Below are 17,060 nucleotides of genomic sequence, written 5' to 3' on the forward strand. Positions count from 1 at the left end.
TACTGGCCTCTAACAGATGCCCTACGCAGACCGTCTCAAAAAACTCCAGCTTTACTCCATCGCATATCGCCTACTCAGAGGCGATCTTTGCCTAACATGCAAAGCTATGTCAAACCCAGAGCTGTTGGACATGCTCCACTTAAAGAAATCCCAATCCCTTCGAGCTACACGCTCTAGGGACCTAAACCTTGTCACCACAATAAACAGAACAGGCTGGAGGGATAGATTCCTATCCCAGAGACTTCCCATACTCTGGAACAGACTACCTATCTATGTCAAACAGAGCTCCCCATTAGCACTCTTCAAGAAAAATCTTGATGATTGGATGGGAAATAGGAAATTCTCCCCAGGGATCACTTCTGTGGCTCTGCTCGACAGGGGCACAGGAAAATATTTTTCTTGGGTGGCGAAAGCCAGGGTACATTTTTGGCTAGGTTTATATAGGCCCTAGGGCCAGTAGCCTAGTACCCACCTATGAACTTATTCCTCAACTTCTACCCTGCAGCCCCTTTCCTGTTTTATAATCTCCTTTCATGTGGGCTTCTAGTATTTTCCTGGTGACTGTTTCCAGTCAAATTTGCTGCATGAGCTGCAGTCCTTCTCCTCCTCCTCTTTGTCTTTCTGCTGTAGCTGATATGCAGTCTAATTTAGAACATGCTCGTAGCTAAGTATAATTGGTAGGCGGACTAGAGGGCAAAATCTGACATTGTTCAGGAGAAGAGAAGATTATGGGTAAAGGGAGGAACTCAGGCTACAGAGCCAAAATCAGATGAAGTATTCGAGGTTAGATCCGAGACCCATCAGTGGAGGAAGGATGAAAACAGACAACACAGATGTATAGTTATAGTTATGATAAACGCATAACTTTTATTTTTAGGACGAACATACCAAACATACGAGGTAAAAATCTGGACAGCTGAGAGGCACTGAAGGCAAGTGTAAACATAAGAGACTGAGTTACACTGTTTCCGACAGCTCTCGCCAAGTGCTTTATGGTTTTGAAAGCTGGCAAAAAACTTAGTGATGCTCTTTGTGTTTAACTGTTGCAGTCATCACTTGTGGGTTATCCCTGCTGAGTAGCCCTCGGCTGGCCTGAATACCAGAGTAAAGGTTTCCCTCCTGCGTCAGCTGTTCTGTGAGTGTGGCTGACGTCAGGCTGTCAGGGCTATAAAGGGAGACAGCCGACGCCATTACATCAGTTTTTCCTGCTGTGGAGCCCAAAGCAGAAGCAGTTTTGCGAGTGCTTCGGTCGGATATTGCCAGAGTGAGGACAACCATCTAAAGCTAAGTACCCCACTGGGGAATCTTTTCTTGCCTTAAACCAGTGTCAGAGAAAGTTAATAACTGTCTCAGTTGTGGAAAGCAGATCCCACACCGAGACTTCCATGTCAGTTTTGGCCCAGACCACGACATTCCAGGGTGTCAGTTCTGTGCTCTCTTTAATCCTTGTACTATTAGAAGAACAACTGATATTGTAGTGAGGGATTTTATTCTGTCTTTCCAGCAACCCGAAATGGCGTCGGTCTCTCAGGCAGTTCCTGACTTACCTAGGAAGAAAAAGGACAAGGATAAGGATAGGCCTCTAAAATAAATTTAGGCCCTCTGCCAACTCCAGACAACTGCCAGCTTTTACTCAAAACAAGGCTACAGCTGAACTCAGTGAGGCACCTTCGCAGCCCCTGATGACAGCCGACGAACCGTTGCAGGTCTCTACCGAGAACCATTCGGAGTCTGGTACACCGGCAGATCAGCCTTCTCCTGCGGGATGTCACCCTTTCCTCATGCGGTTGGGTCCAGAGCCACTTTGCTGGCACTGGTTTCCGCTGAGATCCCACCAACATCCGAAGTCAGAATTAAACCGACGGCAACGCCGCCTGTCAAATTGACTCTATGTAAGGCCTCTGACCCATCTAGGCCCAAGCCTAAATCTACACCCAAAAAGGTCCCGCCCCAGCCTACGACCTACTACTAGCCAGCCTGCCCTTCAGTTGCAACTGATCAGAATGGCAGAAGACCTAATTACTCTGATCAGGGGTAACCAACCCCACCCTACTTCACCAGCCAAAAGAAAGAGACACCTCTCCAGAGGTCCTCACTGACCAGGAATCAGTTGATTCAGTCTTAGAGGAGTCGGACATGGAGGACCAGCCCTTAGCAGCCTTTGAGGACTCTGATGCTGATTCCATCTGCCTCCCCCCGAGGACCTTTCCTTTGGGGAAACCCTAAATACCCTCAAAGAGCATTTTCAGTGGGAGGCCCAGGACTGCCCCCAGTCAAAAAAGAGACTAAGAGAATTTCTTGATTTGCCTCACCATAAGCCTCTGGCCATTCCTCCTATCCTTGATGTTGTAGAGGATGTTTTCCTAGAATCTGCCCTCTCTCCAGATTCTCTCCCTCCAGCCCCCAAGAAGCCTGACAGATACTACAGGGTGCAAGACTCACACAAATACGTTTTTAAAAACACTACTGTAGACCCTGAAGTAATTACTCAAGGCCCTAAGGGAGCTAGGGCTGGCTCTTCTAAAAACCCCATCCCAGCTGACAAGGAAAGCAGAGCATTAGACAGGATGGGTAAAAAGGTTTGCACCTCAGCTACTTTAGCTGTGAGTGCATTAAATTGCCAATTTCATATGATAACATTTCAGCAGAATGTGCTGGGACTGATTAAACAGAAAATATCTGCCATGCCTGACAGCAGTACTACCAGAGAACTAACAGACCTCATACAGTCTAGCTCTCAGGTAGCAAAGCACTCCTTGCATTGCGGATTTGATGCTTTAGAAGCCTCGACCAGGGTGGCAGCTACAGGATCAGTTATTAGAAGGCACACCTGATTAAGGGAGCAACCTTTGCATGACCAAGTAAAATCCAAACTTTTAGATGCCTCTCAGGATAAGGAGCATTTGTTTGGCCCCAAGGCCGAAGAGGTCATCAAGAAAATGGAAGACAAAGCCAAATCCATGCAGACTGTTAAGGACTTTTTACAGTTACAACCACCCAGGCTCAGCAGAAACTTCCCAACTAAGCACTGGTCCTTTCCCTCTCAAGCAAAGCCAGTGCAGCGAAAGGGATGCAGGGATTGAGCCCCTAGGCCGCAGGCATGCAGCTAACAAACTAGTCAGTGGTCCACTGCCACCCCAAGGCAGGGGATTTCTAAGCCTACTACCTTCTTCAGGGATTCACAATGACTCCCAACCCCCCCCCCTCTGCCCCCCAGTTCTCTAGACAAGCTAGGAGGAAGACTCTCCCTCTTCCTAGAAAACTGGCAGGCTATCACCTCAGATCTATGGGTCCTGAAAATTATTACCAGAGGGTACAGATTCTATTTCAAAGAAAAAACAAGGAGGTCAGGTTGCCCTGGCATCTCTGCAGGCTAGAGAGAAGAAGCTGTTTGTCAGACCGAAAAACGTTATGCCCAGGGCACTATAGAACTGGTGCCCAAGGAACAGACCTGGAAAGGAATTTACTCAAGACTATTCCTGGTTCCCAGAGAAGAGAGCACATGGCGCCCTTTCCTAGACCTCTCCACCCTGAATCTGTCCCTTCTGGTTCCAGAATTCAAAATGTTAACACTACAAAAACTACTACCCATGCTCCTGTCACAAGCCTGGCTAGTGACCCTAGATCTGACGGATGCCTACCTACATGTCCCTATCAGACAGTCCTGCAGGAGCTACCTAAGGTTCAGAGCAGGGTCCCAGCACTTTCAGATGTTCTTTGTGTTTTACTGTTGCAGTCATCACACTTGGGTTATCTGCCTGCAGGTAGCCCTCAGTCGGCCCGAATACCAGAGACTTGGTATTTCTGCATCAGTTGCTGTTGCTCCAGGACTGACGTCAGGGGTTTAAAAACAGGCAGCCGATGCCATTGCATCAGTCTTTCTTGCCGAGGAGCCCGAAGCAGAAGCAGTTCGCAAGTGCCGTCGGCCGCTACCTGAGTTTTTGTTTACGAATTGAATCATCCTGAAGTCTTCTAAAGCTAAGTACCCCATTGGAGATCCTTTTTTTTTGTTCTAACTGATGTCAGAAAAAGTTAATAATTGTCTTGCCTGTGGAAAGGAAATACCACACCTAGATTTTCATTCTTACTGCATCACCTGTCTATGCCCAGACCATGACGTGCCTCGCTGTCGTTTTTTTGCCTTGTTCAATGCATGAACCATTCTTTGTCGGGTCCTTATTGTCATTAAATACTTTCGTTCTCGATCTCCATATTCCGAAATGACTTCGGTAAGCCGTCCGACTACTGATATTCTGAAAAAACGTAAGGGTAAAGACAGAAACAGACCGCACAAGTTCAAAGCTGCCGACGACGCTTCCATTAAGCTAGTCGCCAGTTCACCGGTACTCAGTGAGGTGCTTTCACAGCCTGATGCCCGCTTCAATGGATTCGTAGGCCTCTACCGAAACCCATTTGGAGTCCGGTATGCCACGAGACTCTTCTTCGACTATGGAACTGGCGGATGTCTCTACCTTGTATGAGTCTGGAGCCGCTGAGCAGGCACCGGCTTCTGAGGAAGTTCTTCGCTCTACCAATGTTCGACACAAACCGACTACTGCAGTTCTGTCTAAAACTACCAAGTTTCTAAGACCAAGGGTACGCGCTACACCTAGAAAACCGACGACCAAAGCGCATGCAGCTCCCTTGCCACAAAATAAAATGTTTAGAATGGCAGAAGTCCTTATTATGTTGATTAGGGGAAGTCAGCCTTCCCCTGTTAAGAGAAAAAGAGACCAGTCCCCAGCAGCTTCAACAGACCAAGAGTCCGATTCTGAATTTTCTGATTATGAAGACATGCTCTTATCTGCTTATGAAGATTCTGATGCAGAGGAATCCATTCCCTCTCCCTCTCCTCCAGAGGATTTTTCTTTTGGTGAAACCTTACATTCTTTAAGAGAACATTTCCACTGGGAAAGCCAAGATTATCCTCAGTCCAAAAAGAGACTCAGAGAATTTCTAGACTTGCCACAACACAGGCCTTTAGCAATACCACCAGTCCTGGAAGTTGTTGATGATGTCTTCATGGAATTCAGTCTTACTCCTGATACTTTACCCCCTGCCCCTAGGAAACCAGACAGGTACTATAGAGTACCTGACTCTCACAAATTTCTTTTCAAAAATCCTACTGCTGACCCATAGATAATTTCCCAGGGGCCTAAGGGTATCAAGGTAACTACAGTTAAGAATCCCACTCCTTCGGACAGGGATTCCAGAGCTTTTGACAGACGGGGTAAGAAAGTATATACCTCTGCAACTCTTGCCATTAGGGCTTTGAATTGTCAGTTTCACATGCTGAAGTACCGACAACATATTATGGAACTTGTTAAGCAAAAAATAGCTACCTTTACAGACTGTGCAGAAAATAAAGAATTGCAAGAGCGTATGCATTCTGCAAACCAAGTCAGCAAGCATACATTGCTGTGTGGCTTTGATGCCCTAGAAGCATCTTGCAGGGAGCAGTCACTGGTTCTGTACTGAGAAGGCATGCTTGGCTTAAGGAGCAGACCTTGCCAGATCATGTCAAATCCAAGTTACTAGACACTCCTTTGAACAAGGACAGTCTGTTTGGCTCCAAAGCAGAAGAGGTTCCAAAAAAGATGGAAGAAAAAGCTAAATCTATGCAGACAGTCAAAGAATTCCTGCAAGTACAGCCTCCTAGATTCAGTAGACATTGTCCCTCGAAACATTGGTCCTTTCCAGCTCCCTCAAGGTCATCTCAAACTAGACCCAGGGGAAACAGTCTACCCAGACTACAGTCTCAGGGTATGCAGAGATCTAAGCACTGGAGTGCCTCCACCTCTAAAGCAAGGAGTGCTAAACCACTCCCGTTCGGAAAGAATTCCCAATGACTGCTCAACTCCACTCCCCTCCTCTGCCCAACTGTTTGTGCCCCTAGGGGGAAAACTTGCCCTTCATGCAAAAAAACTGGATTCCCATCACCAAAGGTCCTCAACATTATATCCCAGGGGTACAAATTTTACTTCCAGTCACTGCCAACCCCAAAAGGATTCCCAGACCTCCCTCTAAACCAGTGAGCAGAGGCTCAAAACCAAGTCCAATCCCTGCTGTCTATAAGGGCAATTCAACCTGTTCCTGCGGAACAGATAGGTCAAGGGTTCTATTCCAGGCTTTTCCTGGTACCCAGAAAAGAGGGCACTCTGCGCCCAACCCTGGATCTTTCCATTCTCAACACCTTCCTGGTGGTACCAACATTCAAAGTGCTCACCCTGCAGCAGCTTCTACCTATGCTAGCCAAGGATGCCAAGTTAGTCACCCTAGACTTAAAAGAAGCCTATTTGCACATCCCTGTAAGGGAGTCATGTAGAAAATATCTACGCTTCAGGGCAGGATCTATGCATTATCAGTTCACTGCACTTCCCTTTGGCTTATCCATGGCTCCCAGAGTAGTCACAAAATGCCTGGCCCCAGCCATTGCTTACTGCAGACAGAAAAATATTCAAATTTACCCATACTTGGACGATTACCTGATTCAGGCAGACAGTCAGGAAATGCTGTTGCAGCACCTGACATTTGTAACAAACCTTCTAACCTCCCTGGGGTACACCATCAACGAAAAGAAATCAAAACTAGTACCCAGTCAAAATATTGTATTCCTGGGAGCAAGCTTGGACACAGCATCCCAGATGGCATTCCTCACTCCATGAAAATAAGCCTATCTGACAGGCTATTTTGCTCAAATGGCCACCAGAACCCAGCTATCCGCAATGATAATCCTGCAGGCCCTAGGGTTCATGGCCTCATGCATCCTACTAATTCCATATCCCAGACTGCATATGAGGAAACTTCAATGGTACTTAAAAAGTCTTTGGTGCCAACATTCTCAGGACCTGGAAACTGTCATTCCCATAATACCCTGTTTAAGGACAGAGTTCCTTTGGTGGGCAGCAGCTTGCAACCTCAACAAGGGACTGCCCTTTACCCAACCCCACGCCACCCAGACCCTAACCACAGACACATCAGACTATGCTTGGGGGGCACACATGGACAGCAAGTGCATTCAGGGCCACTGGAGCCCAAATCAAATGCATCTGCACATCAACCGGAAAGAGATGCTAGCTGTGCCGCACACTCTGACAGCTTTCAGATCCTTTCTCTCTCCAGAACAAGCTAATAAAAACAGACGCCACAGTTATGTAGTACATCAACAAGCAGGGGAGAACCCACTCTTATCCACTCTGCAGGCTAGCCATGGCCCTGTGAAATACGGCCTTGGACATACAGGTCCATCTGCAAGCTCAATTCCTGCCAGGCAGACAAAACTCACTGGCAGATGATTTAAGCATAAATCTTCTAGACCCAAACGAGTGGCAACTAGAGCCCAGAACCTTCAAACTTCTGATTCAGAAATGGGGGACCCCAGAGGTGGATCTCTTTGCCTCCCCCTACAATCACCAACTCAGCAGATTCTGCACCAGGACACCTCAGAGCAGGGCCTGGAAAGTGGATGCTCTATCCTTCCAGTGGGTAAATCTCTCAATCTATGCCTTTCCCCCACTGCCCCTCCTCTCAAGAGCATTGCTCAAGATAAGACAGGACAGACCAAGGACAATTCTGATTGCCACGCACTGGCCTTGCCAACACTGGCACCCACTCCTGCAAAGCTTGTCAACGGTGCCACCCACACCAGAACCCAACCCTGCTCTCTCAGCAGGGGGGGGGCAGATCTTGCATCTGCAACTGCAAACCCTAAATCTTGCAGCCTGGCTTATTCTTTGAATTCTCCCCCAGTAACGAGCCTAAGCAAGCAGGTGCTGGACGTCATCCTTGAAGCCAGAAGACCCAGTACAAAGAAATCCATTGCTGATAAGTAGAAAAGGTAACTGCTCCTGGATTCAATCTAAAGGACAGAACACAACCCTGCCCTCCCTGCCTCTAATTCTGGATTACTTAGCAGATCTACTCCACAGAGGCCTGTCTTTCTCCTCCATTAAGATCTATGCCTCTGCCATTTCGGCTCATTACAACACTGAGCTACCTCTGTTCTCTCACCCTCTTATCAAACAGTTCCTGAGAGGGGCAAACAACTTAAGGCCTCAAGGAGAGCACCCACCTCTGCTTGGGAATATAACTTTGTACTGGAAAAGCTCACGCTATCCCCTTTTGAGCCTGCAGCGTCAGCAGAGCTAAAATTCCTTTCTTGGAAAACAGCCTTGCTTCTGGCCATCACTTTAGCTAAAAGACTGTCTGAGCTACAAGCACTTATGGCTGTGGAACCCTTTATTATTTTCCATGCAGACAGGGTTGCCCTCAGGGCTAACCCTTCCTTTATGCCTAAAGTGGTGTCCAGTGTGGCTGTCAATCAATCCCATCCACTTGTCTACCTTCTTCCCTAATCCTCAAAATAAAGGGGAAAGGATCCTGCACTCCTTGGACGTGCACAGACAACTCAGATTCTACCTTGATAGAACTAAGCCCTTCAGAAAATCTGACCAGTTAGTAGTCAGCTTTGCAGCAAGGGCAGAGGCCAAGGCCATTTCAAAACAATCAGTTTCCAAATGGATAGCACATTGCATCTATTTCTGCTACAAGCATCATGGGAAACCAACCCCTCAGGGGGTCAGAACACATTCCACTAGGGCAACTTCTACCTCTACAGCATTCCTCAGAGGAGTCCCTAACAGAGACATCCTGGAAGCTGCTACCTGGAGTTCTGTTCACACCTTCAGCAAGCATTACCACCTGCTTATCTTTTCCAAATCCAGGACAGGTTTTGCAACAGCAGTCCTGCAAGGCATTCTAGCCAGCCCTAACTCTTCGTGACTGCCTCCACCCTTCTTCAGCTTTGGGAATCTACCCGTGTGTGATGACTGCAACAGTGAAACACGAAGAACATAGTACAGTTGTGTACACTTACCATAAATGTAGATGTTCAAGTGTATTCACTGTTACAGTCTTGGTTTCCCTCCCTCCAGCCCTGTTTTTTCTCTCTCTCTCTCTAAACCATCTATGCCTTTTACTACCCTCCCCCCTTTTCAAGGGTATTGGTATTTACTTTTTACTGGTGGTGTTTTCCCACACCAAAACTTAGCTCCTTATTGGGGGGCTCCTGACATTTGGGGCAAGGAAAAACTGATGCAATGGCGTCGGCTGCCTGTTTTTGTATCCCTGACATCAGTCCTGGAGCGACAGCAACCGATGCAGAAATACTAAGTCTCTGGTATTTGGGCCGACTGAGGGCTACCTGCAGGCAAATTACCCAAGTGTGATGACTGCAACAGTGAATACACCCGAACATCTACATTTATGGTAAATGTACACAACTGTACTTTTGCTGCACAGCCCTTTGGCTTATCCACTGCTCTCAGAGACTGTACAAAGTGCTTGGCTCCAGTCATTGCTTACTGCAGGCAGGGAGCCATATACATTTACCCCTACCTTGATGACTGCCTCATTCAAGCAGAAACCAAGGAAAAGCTCCTACAGGACCTCTTCTTTGTGCAGACCCTGCTGACCTCACTGGGATTTACTATCAACTTGGAGAAATCCCAGCTATTACCCACATGAAGGATTACCTTCCTGGGCACCCTACAAGACACAGCCACGCAAATGGCCTACACCCCCCCCTCCCCAGACATTGCCTGGGGAGCCCACACAGGAACTTTGCAAACCCAGGCCTTTTGGGAACTGGAGGTTCTAAGTCTCCACTTCAATCTGAAAGAGATGCTAGTGGGTGCATAGAGCTATCCTAACCCTTAAAAAGTATCTGTCACCCAGAGTACTCTTAGGACAGACAACACTACTGTCATGTGGTACATCAGCAGACAGGGCAGCACTCATTCTTACCCCCTGTGTCACCTTGCCATGGAAATTTGGCAGTCAACCATCAATCTGGGACTGCATCTCATAGCTTAATACCTTCTAGGGAAGCAAAACACCCTGGCAGATCACTTAAGCAGACAGATCATGGATCCCCACGAGTGGCAATTGCACAGGGAGACCTTTTTACAGATCAGTCGCATCTAGGGAGAACCAGACATAGACCTGTTCACAAGCTACCAGACCTATCAACTGACCACATTCTGCTCAAGACATTTTCACCCAAAAGCCTGGAGAGTGGATGCCCTCTCCTTCCACTGGGGCAGCCTGTTTGTGTATGCCTTTCCCCCACTTCCTCTGTTACCCAGGGTACTACTCAAGATCAGAGAGGAACGGACCAGGGGCTGTCCTGATTACCCCAGACTAGCCAAGGCAGCACTGGTACCCCATGCTCCTCAGCATGACCATGCATCTTCTCTTTCCTCTGCCCTCTGCCACAAACCTCCTCACACAACAAGGAGGGAAGCTCCTAAATCCAGGCCTGGCTAACAGCATGGCTGATTCCTCAAAGGCAGATAACTCTTCACTCCTCAGCAATCAGGTGTTATATATTATTAAGGAGGCTCGTTGACCGAGCACCAGGAAATCTTATTCCTCTAAGTGGAAAAGATTCACCTGTTGGTGCTCCAGCAGAGGCGCTTCCAGCACTACAGCCTCTTTACCACTGGTTCTGGACTACTTGGCAAAGCTGCTCCATAAGGGTTTGTCTTGCTCCTCTGTCAAGATTCATGCTTCAGCTATCTCAGCCTACATCCAGGCGGATCAGCCTTTGTTCTCTCAACACCTCTTGAAGCAATTACTCAGAGGCATGGCTCACATCAGACCACCTGAACCAGCTTGGGATCTAAATTTTGTCCTGGAAAAGCTGACCCTACCCCCTTTCTAGCCAGCTTCCTCAGCAGATCTCAGATACTTGTCTTGGAAAACTGCCCTTTTGCTAGCCATCACTTTTGATAGGAGGGTATCTGAGCTCCAGGCTCTTATGGTCACTGAGCCCTTCATCATCTTCCATGCGGACAGGGTCTGTCTAAGAACTAACCCCTCCTGTATGCCTAAGGTGGTCTCTGATATAACCCTTAACCAGGCCATACAACTACCTACTTTCTTTTCTAAACCTACAAATAGAGGTGGCAGAGAATTCTGCATACCGTAGATGTGCACAGACAGTTTGAGAGTTTTACCTTTACAGGACCAAATCAATCAAGAAAACTGACTAGCTCCTGGTTTCGTTCACCCCTGGGGCAAAGGGGAACCCATTACTAAGCAGACCATTTCCAAATGGATCCCTCATTGCATACATTTCTGATACATCTTCCATAGAAAGGGTCCTCCCAAAACCATCATATCCCATTCCACAACAGCAGCCTCTACCTCCACAGCCTTTCTGAGGGGGGGGTTCCTACTAAGAAAATTCTGGAAGCTGCTACTTGGACATCTATACACACTTTCACCAAGCACTACCAGCTATCTACATTCTCCAAAACCACGGCAGGATTTGCATCTGCAATTCTGCAGGGCATGCTAGCATCCCCATAATTTGTACAGCTTTCCTCTACCCACTTCCTCAGCTTTGAGATTCTTCCCACAAGTGATGACTGCAACAGTGAACCTCAGCTTTGAGATTCTTCCTACAAGTGATGACTGCAACAGTAAAACATGAAGAATATAGTACAGTTGTGTACACTTACCATAACTGTAGATGTTCGAGTGTATTCACTGTTGCAGTCCTGTTTCCCTCCCACCTACCCCCTTTCTTGCCTGATGCATTTATCTTATCTGGGGCTCCTACCCTTTGGGGGTAAGAAAAAACTGATGTAATGGCATTGGCTGTCTCCCTTTATAGCCCTGATGACCTGACATCAACCACAATCACAGAACAGCTGGCAAAGGAGGGAAACCTTTACTCTGGTATTCGGGCCGGCTGAGGGCTACCCAGCAAGGATAACCCACAAGTGATGACTGCAACAGTAAATACACTTGAACATCTACATTTATGGTAAGCGTATACAACTGTACTTTTTTTTTTTTCCTGTAACTAGTAGTACATGGAGCAGATGTCCCTCCAGTAGGTTCTGTTTATTGTGGTGAATAGGTTGAGGTCTTTGGAGAGTGTGGTGCGGAGGGATTGAGACTTTTTCAGATGACGCATGTTTAGCAGCACTGGGTCAGACATGGCTTTGTAGGTCAAGCAGGGATGCTGTTTGTCTGTAATTGTTGTTAGAGGCTTTTGCAAAACGTCCTAATTTTTTTTTCAGGAACACAAAGTTGAACTGAACATTTTGCTTTTGCTTGCAGTCTGAACTGTGTTGAAGAGTAAACTGATTTTTGCTACATTCATAAAGGAGATAAGTACACCGATTTCTCTTCTTGTAGGTCCAGAAGGCTTGTTCCACTGCTTGCCATGATCAAGAAGGTCGAAAAGGAACAATTTCTCAGTACTTTACTACTTTGCACTGCCCAATTTGTGATGAACTGACACAACATGGTATCTGTAATAAATGCAGGAGCCAGCCCCAGCAAGTAGCAGTCATCCTTAATCAAGGGATTAGAGAACTAGAACGCAAACAGGATCAGCTTCTTAAGGTAAGCTCCCAAAGTGTTAATGGTATTATGGAATAACTATATGCAGTTACATTTTTGCATTTTGTGCAGTCTGTAATTGTTGGCAACTCGACACCATAAAAACACCACTGCCAAGCAATCTGCGGACCGGTGATCCGCTGTGATGACCCCTAACCGGGAAAACCCAAAAGACGTTTAGTCTATTATTGTTGGTTAAATTATTTTTGTTGTACATTGTACTTTTTGTGACCACCCATAGGTGTAGAGCATTGTATTTTATGGTGTTTTATAGTAGCAGATATACAAGACAAGGATTACCGTAAACTTGTAGCTCATTCCACCAGCATGCTCTTTGTAGTAGTTTTTTAAGCTTGGCTCCTCCAAGTTCCTTTGTAGTATGTCTTTTTTATGCCAGAGTTAAAATACATGTATTATACTTCTCTTTCCAACTACTCACAAACTCTTAACATCCTTCATTCTACTAAGCTATCCTGTTGTTTCCACTTAGACAACAGACAGCTATAATTATCACACAGACACTTTACTTTCTGAATGAGATTTACCATGATTTATTGTAGATAATGTGTATTACAATACTATGTTGTGTCTTTTGGCTTATCCCGGTTAGGGGTCGCCACAGCTGAACTCCAGTCCGCTAATGTTTGGTAGTGGATTTTTACATGCCGAGTTACCATCCCTGACGCACAACCTTCAATGAAGGCACGCCCATTTACGCATGCCTCCACGCAGAAGACTCTCTAGCTGAGAATCGAACGCAACAACGTCTTGCTGTGAGGCGACAATGCTACCGCAGCACCACTACCGCGGATGTGCATTACAATACTATATACTCTTTAATTTGTTGTTAGCTAATAATGGTATAATTCATATCTGTATTTTCATTATACTCCTGCTATTTCTCACTAAATGTAAAGATTGATATTCATTACTTATGATCGAGGTTGTACCATGTTAAGCAAATTTATATGTGTGTGTGTGTTTATATTCAAACATACACACTTAGTCAATTTCTATTCCCTACTTGCTTAGTAAACACTGATGGTGGTTTTCTGTGGTCATTAGTTGCATTAAGTATTGATTGCAATTCTACATCATTAAGTGGATGGTGTATATGTATACTCATAAGTCTGTATCTTAATCTAGTCCATCCACTTCAGCATCAGGACTGATGGTTGTAGCTGCAGGCAGCAGCCATCTTGGGACCAGCCTATCTCTTCTAAGCTCAGACTACTTCCCTCACTCCTATAATGCACCATGTTTCCCCAGATGTCCTTCAAGGATGCATCTGCAGTCATAACATATGGGTTGTCCTGCCTCAGGCAGGAAACAAATACCTCATAAGGATTTCCCTCAAACAGAGTCCTCGGTTCTTCTTTCGACCGAATGCCTCCGACACAACCGGCCCCCCAGGAGGCGGCTGAGACCCTGCTTCTATGTCTATCAAGGTTTTCCAGGGCTAAAAGCTAAACAGACCTTCCTCAAGTTCTCAGATTCTCATCCTTGCTAAGGACCTTATTTCTCTGATCAGGGGATCAACCTCACCCAGACAGGGCCTCCCCTGAACCTCTCTCCTCTGACTATTCCTCGGATTGATCAGATTTATCAGACCATCAGGAAGAGCCATACTCACCTTATGAGGATTCTGATGCAGAAGACTCCATTGGAACACTTCTAATGGCAGGGTCAGGATTTTCTGATTCTAGGAAAAGGCTAAGGACTTTTTTACACTTACCACAGCATAGGCCTTAAGCCATACCACCTTGTACTATCAGTTGTTGATGAGGCATACAATGATGCCAGTTCTGCTGATTCTCTCCCCGGCCCCTGCCAAACCTGACAGATATTACAGGGTCCCGGTTCTCACTTCCACTTGTATAAGACCCATGCTGCAGACCCAGAAACCATTTCTCAGGGAAAGGTTTATACATCTGCTACTCTTTCTGCCAGGGCTTTAAACTGTCAATTTCACATGATACAGTACCAGGAATTTTTGTTAGATCAGCTGAATACAAAAGCTTCCCTCCTGAACCTTTTAGACCGTAAGTCCCTTCCCAGTGGTACACAACACAACTCTCAGGTCAGTAATCATTTCTTAAAATGTGGCTATGATGCACTGGAGGCTTCATTTAGATCAGCTATGACTGAGCAGAGTTTCAAGCATGCATGGCTGGAGGCTTCATTTAGATCTAGCTATGACTGAGCAGTAATTCAAAGGCAGTAAAAGAGCAATCCTTGCCAGACCATGTTAAGTCTAAACTCCTAGATGCCCCTATGGAGAAACAAAGTTTATTTGGCTCCTGCACAGGAGGTACTAAAGAAAGTGGAAGAAAAAGCAAAATCTGTCCAAACAGTCAAGGATTTTCTGCAGGTCCAACCTCCGAGTTCAGCAGAAATTGGCCTTCAAAGAATTGGTCCTTTCCAGACACCTCCAGAGCACAGAGAGGCAGAAATAGATGCCCAAGAGGCAGAGGTCAATCGAGGGTGCCTACAGGGGTCGTCAGTGGCAACCTGCCAACCAGAGGGAGTGCCCCAGCAGCCTGACTGCAACCACTTCCACAGGACAGACTTATTTTCAAAAACTGGCATTGCATTACAGGAGACAAATGGACTTTAGGCTACAGGTTTCACTTCCACACTTTACCAAAAGAGGAATGCCAAACCTTCCACCAAGCCAGAAATCAGAGGCTCTAAAACAAATCATCAACTTACTAAGGATGAGAGCAATAGAAAAGGTACCATCTATGGAACAAGGCCAAGGATTTTACTCAGACTATTCCTTGCACAAGAAGAGAAAAATCAATGGAGGCCTATTCTAAATTCAAGATGCTGACCCTACAGCAACTTCTTCCCCATGTTGGGCAGGAGTCTTGGCTGTGACTCTAGATCTCAAGGAGGCATACCCTGCACATCCCTATATGCAGAAGACAGAGAACACCTCCAGATTCTTGCAGGATCAGAGCATTATCAATTAATCTACCCATACCTGGACGACTGCCTAAATAAGCGCGGACAACAAGACAAAAATAATAAAGAAAGTCAAGACTAGTGCCATCCCAAATGATAACATTTTGGGTGCAGAACTGGACACAATAACTCAGATGGCTTTTCTCACAGAAGAAAAACAAAAGCAACTACCAGTCTACTTCATGGCATTGACAAGACAAACTCAGCTTACTGCAAGGAAAGTCCTGCAGCCCCTGTTTACATGGCATCCTGATGGTCTCAACACAGACACAGTCTAGAAACCTGATACCAATCATTCCATGCCTGAAAAAAAGAATTCCTGTGGTGGGCTCAGGCACCAGACGGAAGACAAGTGTATCCAAGGCCTATGGTCCCAAGACCAGCTGAATCTATCTATAAAAATAAAGGAGATGCTGGTGGTAATTCACTAGCAGACAGCTTAAGCAGAACTACCACGATGCTCCATGAATGGATGCATCATCCAGACATCTTCCAACCACCAACTGAAGAAATTCTGCTCAAGAGAATGCCACCCACAAGCCTGGAGGGGACTCTCTTTCTTTCAGCCTGGAGAAGGCCAGTTTATTATGCTTTTCCACCTCCCATTGATGTACAAAGTTCTACTGAAGATCAGGGAGGAACAGCCAAAGTAATTCTGATAGCTCCAGACTGGCCAAGGCAGCACTGGTACCCGCTACTGAGAATCATGTCTCGGATGAACTCATGGCCTCTACCTCTATGGCCTTTACTTCTGAACAACTACAAGACCCTGCATCCAGACTTGAAAACACTGCAGCTAACTGCTTGGAAAATTGCATAAAACAAAACCAACCTGTTTTATCTCAGAGGGTCAAGGACATTATCCTCCTCCACAAGGAAAACATATTCAGCCAAATGGAAGAGATTCCTCATTTGGAATGCATCAAAGGGAACAAATGTCACACTGGCAAACCCTAGCACATCCTAGAATACTTAGCAGAACTGTTCCACAATGGCCTGTCCTACTCTTCCATTAAGATTCATGCTTCAGCAATTTCAGCAGAGTACAACATGGATCCTCCTGTCTTCTCTCACCCTCTCCTCAGACAATTTTTGAGAGGGATCAAAAATGTAAAACCTCCAAGGAAACCACCTCTGCCTGCATGGGATCTCAATTTTGTGCTGGAAAAATTAACACTTTTTGAACCAGCAGCAACAGCAGACTTACAGTTCTTATCTTGGAAAACTGCCTTCCTGCTAGCAGTCACTTCAGCAAGAAGGGTATCCGAGCTGCAGGCATTAATGGCAGTGCAGCCTTTCCTTATCTTTCACCAGGACAGAGTGTCTCTGAGAACCAATCCTACTTTCATGCCAAAGGTGGTATCCAGGGTATCCTTGAACCAAGCTATTCATTTACCTACATTCTTCACACCTTGGATGTACACAGACAACTGCGCTACTATCTGGACAGAACTAAGACCAGCAGGAAAACTGACCAGCTTCTGGTAGCATATGCAACAGGAGTGCAAGGAAAAGCAATTTCAAAACAGACAATTTCAAAATGGATAGGAAATTGCATTCGATTCTGCTACTCTTTTCATGGAAAGACAACTCCTGAAAATATCAGGCCTCACTCCACCAGAGCTACAGCCACCACTACAGCTTTCCCTCGGGAGTGGGCTAAAGACATTTTAGAA

At 46.1% G+C, this 17,060-nt stretch overlaps 1 protein-coding gene across 1 annotated transcript in view; it reads left to right on the forward strand.

Moving 5' to 3' along the window:
• Positions 1-17,060, forward strand: part of REV3L (REV3 like, DNA directed polymerase zeta catalytic subunit) — a 2,860,434-nt gene that overhangs the window by 2,817,085 nt on the left and 26,289 nt on the right. The window contains exon 31 of the mRNA XM_044062729.1: positions 12,211-12,420. Within this exon, the coding sequence (XP_043918664.1) occupies positions 12,211-12,420 (210 nt within the window). The remainder of the gene's footprint in view (positions 1-12,210; positions 12,421-17,060) is intronic.

This window comes from Protopterus annectens, chromosome 2.part1, assembly GCF_019279795.1.
Source record: "Protopterus annectens isolate FY-2018-M chromosome 2.part1, PAN1.0, whole genome shotgun sequence".
NCBI classification, from domain to species: domain Eukaryota; kingdom Metazoa; phylum Chordata; order Ceratodontiformes; family Protopteridae; genus Protopterus; species Protopterus annectens.